Source organism: Tarenaya hassleriana, unplaced genomic scaffold, assembly GCF_000463585.1.
Source record: "Tarenaya hassleriana unplaced genomic scaffold, ASM46358v1 Cleome33, whole genome shotgun sequence".
Lineage (NCBI taxonomy): Eukaryota > Viridiplantae > Streptophyta > Magnoliopsida > Brassicales > Cleomaceae > Tarenaya > Tarenaya hassleriana.
This window is the reverse complement of record NW_010966459.1, coordinates 1192056-1198055: the sequence shown is the minus strand read 5'-3', so window position 1 is coordinate 1198055 and position 6000 is coordinate 1192056. Positions and strand designations below refer to the sequence as shown.

At 35.9% G+C, this 6000-nt stretch overlaps 1 protein-coding gene across 2 annotated transcripts; it reads left to right on the top strand.

The window, feature by feature from the left end:
- The first annotated feature begins 814 nt into the window (after positions 1–814).
- LOC104821487 (protein LATERAL ORGAN BOUNDARIES) lies at positions 815–4758 on the top strand. Of its 2 annotated transcripts, none has more exons than XM_019203411.1 (2): positions 815–1561; positions 3948–4758. In XM_019203411.1, the coding sequence occupies exon 2, from the start codon at positions 3974–3976 to the stop codon at positions 4526–4528; it is 555 nt and encodes a 184-aa protein (XP_019058956.1). In that variant the 5' UTR covers positions 815–1561; positions 3948–3973; the 3' UTR covers positions 4529–4758. The 2 variants fall into 2 exon arrangements, with proteins under 2 accessions (XP_019058956.1, XP_019058955.1); XM_019203410.1 differs by having other exon boundaries at positions 815–1565.
- The last annotated feature ends 1242 nt before the right edge of the window (positions 4759–6000 follow it).

Below are 6000 nucleotides of genomic sequence, written 5' to 3'. Positions count from 1 at the left end.
CACTCTTTCTTTATTACACAACATAAATACATACACAAATACACAAACAAACCCCATATAACTCGGTTTCCTCTCAACAATGCTTTGAAACCGACCCAATTGATTACAGAAAATAATTCTGCAATAATTTCTAAAAACTATCAATACACATATTTATAGAGATAATTTAGTAACCGATAGAAACTTCCCAACCTTAACTGCAGAATTAAAAACTTCCAAATAACCGATTGAAACTGCTCTTGAATCACATATCTAACACTCCTCCTTGATTCAAGAACTCTTCAAGAAACAACTTCTATCTTCTTCTTCATCGACTTGGTTTGACGGACATCGAACCGCTACCACTCAAACTCGTGTTATTCCTTTCAGAAACCCTCTAAACACTTTTCCGAATACAAGTGCTTCTTTTGGTTCTGTTTTGAACAACACTTCAATTTCAGCAGCATATTTCTTCCGCTTCAAACCTTTTTTCATCAACATGTGCTTCTCCTAACAGCAAGGAATGCCACTAATGAATCGATTTGATTTGGCTCCCTTTTGCGGAAACTGTCTCGTGACCACAACACACCAGCCCATCGATCAGTCTTACCGGAAACTCAGCCGCAATCCACTGAAATCTCCATCACCGACACACCGAGCCATCGAGCCTCCTCCGTTCCGATCAAATCTCAAACAACTCTCATTTCTTTCAAACCCAAAACACAAAAACCCGAAATCGAATCGGTTTCTCGACCCATACTCCCACAGATCCCAAAAAGATCACATACGCTCTGATACCATGATAACTTTTCACAAAGTTAAACACTCTTTACATAAATACATACACAAATACACAAACAAACCCCATATAACTCGGTTTCCTCTCAACAATGCTTTGAAACCGACCCAATTGATTACAGAAAATAATTCTGCAATAATTTCTAAAAACTATCAATACACATATTTATAGAGATAATTTAGTAACCGATAGAAACTTCCCAACCTTAACTGCAGAATTAAAAACTTCCAAATAACCGATTGAAACTGCTCTTGAATCACATATCTAACAGGGTCACTTAGGGTTGCTTTAGGTTTTAGGGACTGTGTATTAAGGGAATATTTGTAGTTGTTAAATAAATGCATGGGAGAAAGAAAAGAGGGGAAGGGGACAAAATGGGCAAACATTGAGTTGATATTATTATTTGAGATGAAAGGTCACAGTCATTCTTTTTGAGGGCTCTCGTCCTGTTTATTGCTTATTGTTATTATTACTCTCTTGTCTTTTGCCCTTCTTCTCCAATCCCCACTCACTCCCCTCTCACTGTGTTGCCCTTTTTATTTGTTTTGGCTCCCTGAAATCTTCTCTCCATCTCTTTCTCGATTCCTCTTAAGAAATTAGGGTTTCCCCTTGTTTGAGGATAACCCTAATCCCTCAATATCTATATCGATCCTTTTTGCGGTTTCGTTGGCTAAGGGTTGAAGCCTATACTCTACACGCTTTGGAAGCAAAATTCAAAGGGTAAAAAGCCCTTGAAAGAGGGAGAAAGCTATACTTAGATCGTCAAAGAACCTAGATCTAAAGGCAGGTATATACAGATGAGACTCTATGCGTGTGTATCTCTCTCTCTATATATATAATTATAAATATATATAAGTCTCTAGATGCATGTGCACATATAGGTTTCCGATCATATATAGATATCCCTTTTCTACTCTTACGTTTTTCAGCTTGTGTGATCTATGCTCCATGTTATTAATTAGTTTCTCTCACAACCCGTCTTTTGTTTCGTTTTCCTGTATATAAGTAATCATCATGGTTTCCCAAACAAAGGGAATATGCGCGTTTAGTAAAGATCTTGATCATACCGTGTAATCGTGTCAGTTAAATTGATACAAGTTGAGGTGCGAAACCCATATATACGTATGTCAAAGGATAGGTTAGAGGGCAGCAAATCATGCAATTGAATTGAGGGAGAGAGAGAGAGAATCATGCAGAAAGCTCATTGTTTTGATTTTCGAACAAATCTAGAGAGAGAAAGAGAGAGAGAGAATGCGGTGGAAGAATGAAAAATATTCAGGGTTTAGAAATCTTCACAGAGAGAGATAGAGAGAGAGGCAGAGCGTAAATTCACATTAATTTCATCTAGAAAAAGAGAACCGAAAAACATTTAGCCAATTAAGAAAACGTGTCGTCTGGCTCTTACATAATCCAGAGTTTTATATATCTCCTGAAGCTGTCAGAGATTACTGCAGAAATATCTTCATACCCTATTTTGAAATTTTTAACATTAACTAAATATGCATTTTCAATTCTTTGTAATCTTTTTTTTTTAAATAGAATTCTGTCATCTGCTTTGCATACTTTTTTATTGGATAAATTGTATTGGTAATTTACGAAGATGATGTTTGGCTTTAGAATTTAGAATGAAATGTGGCGAATACGTAATTTTTGTGTGTAGCCGACAAACCGATTTTAACTTATATTTATTAAGGTAAATTTTTTTCTAGGAGTTGTGATGGAAGAATTCTTAAATTGTATCCATGTTTGTGTTTATTGTACAATTTTATCAGATGTATGAATTAGGACATGTTTCTGTATATTTGTGTGTATGTTGTATGTGTGTATATGTATACATATATATATATATATGTATATGTTTGTGTGTGTGTGTGTTCTTTTCTTTTTTGATGTGTGTATGCTGCAAATGTATAGTTTAACTTTATATACGACTAATTAGCTTAGGTATGTCTATATAGTTTCTATTCATTAATTATTCAAATACCTTCATGAAGCTATATATAATATCACCAAGGGGGTTTTGCATGCCTAAGGAATATGATTAATATTTTCCATGGAATATATGTTTATAGAATCTTTTTTTTTTGTTTCCTAATTCCAAAAGGAGGGCCACGCGATCCATACCTTGAGGGTTGGACAGGCTCGAGAGCAAGTCAAATCTTCAAATTTATTTTGAATTTAGAAATTAATTTTGTTGGAAATAAATTATAAATTAATACATAATTTTTTCACCAAATAATTTAGTTTAGCATGTCCTAAGAGTATAAAACAAGACGATATCGTTTGAAAAATGGAATACGATAGCGATGTATGTATGCATCTATAACACACACACACATATATATATATATATATATATATATATTTATGTGTATATATAGACGTGCTTATATATGAATATTCACATATATAGGGACATACATATATACAATACACGACTACATGAGTCTTTGACTTCTTTATGTGCAAAGACTAACGGGATTGCCGCATTTTAACGACTTTAATTAGAATATTTCTTTATATTTCCTCACTGATGAATAAAAACAGTGAACACACAGATGATTATTTGCATACATCCATATATGCACATACATACACATAGATACAATTATATTGTTTATACCGTACACGCATGCACACAATAACATGTACTGTGCATATATATGTAACTGCGTATACGCACAAATTTGTACTGACACTGACACACAGATACACGTTAGCGTGTACACATGTGTTTGCATACATACAAATACAGGCACACGAGTGTATCTACATATGGTCACGGACACACAGCCAAGCATATATATACATTTATGCAAATATACAAAAAGAGACACGCACGCGCGACCACACAAGCATATATATTCACACACGCATATACATACATACACATATATATATATATATATATGACACAAATCTTCCTGTCAGAACTCTACTTAGAATGGTCGAAGTAAATATGTTTCCTCGATATCTATCACTTGTTTTTTATGAGTTCTCAACGATGATAAAATCCATATCATTAACAAGAACATCTAAAGCATACGCATGGTTGATTGTTTTTTTTCTATGTGGAGGGTATATCTTCCTCATCTTTGGACCGACTAATCACAGAAGCTGTATATATATATACACGAACTATGTCATCGTTTTCGTTTGGTTAATGTAGAAAATCAAGAGAAAAACCTAAGGGAAATGGCATCGTCGTCGAGCTCATACAACTCACCTTGCGCGGCGTGCAAGTTCCTCCGCCGGAAATGCATGCCGGGATGCATATTCGCGCCTTATTTTCCGCCGGAGGAGCCTCAGAAGTTCGCCAACGTCCACAAGATCTTCGGGGCGAGCAACGTGACGAAGCTCCTGAACGAGCTCCTCCCTCACCAGAGAGAGGACGCCGTCAACTCTCTCGCCTACGAGGCCGAGGCTCGGGTCCGGGACCCGGTCTACGGCTGCGTAGGAGCCATCTCCTACCTGCAGCGACAGGTCCACAGGCTCCAGAAGGAGCTCGACGCCGCCAACGCCGACTTGGCACGTTACGGCCTCTCCGGGTCCGGCGAGGTGGACCTCGTCTTTCAGCCTCAGCCGCCGCCGCCTCCGGCGCAACCGCAGGGGGCGTATAGGATGCCTCTAGGGGCAAATCCGGTAATTCGCCCTGGAGGAGGAAGGGGTTTAGGGTATGATAATCATCAGCCTTTTGGACCTTCTCTTCCTTGGAACGATGAAGAAGGAGGACAAGGAGGCAACATGTGAGAGATTCCGAGGGAGTTGTTGTCGTATATATGACGCTTCATATCTCCCGTTTTATGTTATCGTGAGTTTGTGGTTTCAAGACCGGAGTTCATGCGGTTTGAGTTTGCTATATGTGTGTGTATGTATCGTAAGGGTGCTATATATATATATATATATATATATTTGTTGTGTCGGACATATTATTCAATGTTGGTGAATTCTGTTGATGTCACTTGTGTTGACTGTTCTTTCTCTTGATGTTGTTGGTTATTTACTTGGTGGGTTCAATGCCTATAAGCGTCGGATATCTACATCTGCTTTTATTTAGTGGTTCTTTAAAGTTATAAATATCTTATTAGTATACATTTGATTAACCCATTTCATAAAATTAGAGAAATCAGATAAGAATTTGCTTTGAAGTCGACCTATAATAATTGAAGGATCCATGGCATTAGATTTTGGTAATTATATTCCATTATTGTTCATTGTATTCGTAGCCACCACACTATTCGTATTTTGTTTATATATTTTATTTCATATGTTTCAATATTAATTATATAATAGTATTTCAGATTATATTAATTAGTAGAGCGACGGCTAGGCATGTGCAGTCTTGAATTTTTTTCTCCTCCCCAACTTTTTTCTTTTCGAGAATATTTTATACTGTAATAGCAGCTTTTTATCCGCTATACCTATACATACAAACATATACTGTCATATTAACTTGTACATTTTTTTATTATATCAATATATTGTGAATAATTTTTTTGCCATTATAGATATAAAATCTTTATAATTTTAGCGTGACATGTTATGCAAAACCTTTGTATGCAGTAATTTCAAGCCCCGATCGCTTTTTCTGAAGGGTGTGCAGAGGCTTTCCTATAGCTTTTTATACCCTTTTTCCTATGAAAATCTACAGTATGACTATTAATTTCCTTTTTAACCATTGAACTTTGTCGCAAACCTTTTGACGTACCTTTTTATTTGTATAAATAAATATATATATATATATATATATATATATATATATAATTATTTAGAGGAAGCCCAAATATGGCTTTTTTTTTTGCTAAGGCCCAACTCAAATCTAGGAGGAGTTTGGAGCCACAAGTCATCACGAACATCATGTCAAGGTTATTGGAAATTTCGTTCTTAATATCACGAGGACCGTCACAGATTATTAAACCACCGGACTATATGAGATTCCGGTCAAATGGGTGTAGTTCATTATCCATATCGCCTTTTTGCGTTTAGATGACAAAATATAAAAAGGTGAAATAACTGCGATTTGATTATTAAGCCATTGTTATCAAAGTTTTGACTATTTCATGTACCATGTAATGATTGACTTTCGAATAGAAACTAATAGTTTCACATATATGCATGTATGTATGTATGTATATATATGCATGCATGTGTGTATGTATATGTTAGGTTTGGAAGGGGACATGCATGTCTTTTTTGGATATTCTGAAAAAGGAAAGAGGGAG

Bases quoted from the DNA above. Each gene is read 5' to 3' on its own strand.
- LOC104821487 (XM_019203411.1), top strand. From the start codon at position 3,974: ATGGCATCGTCGTCGAGCTCATACAACTCACCTTGCGCGGCGTGCAAG.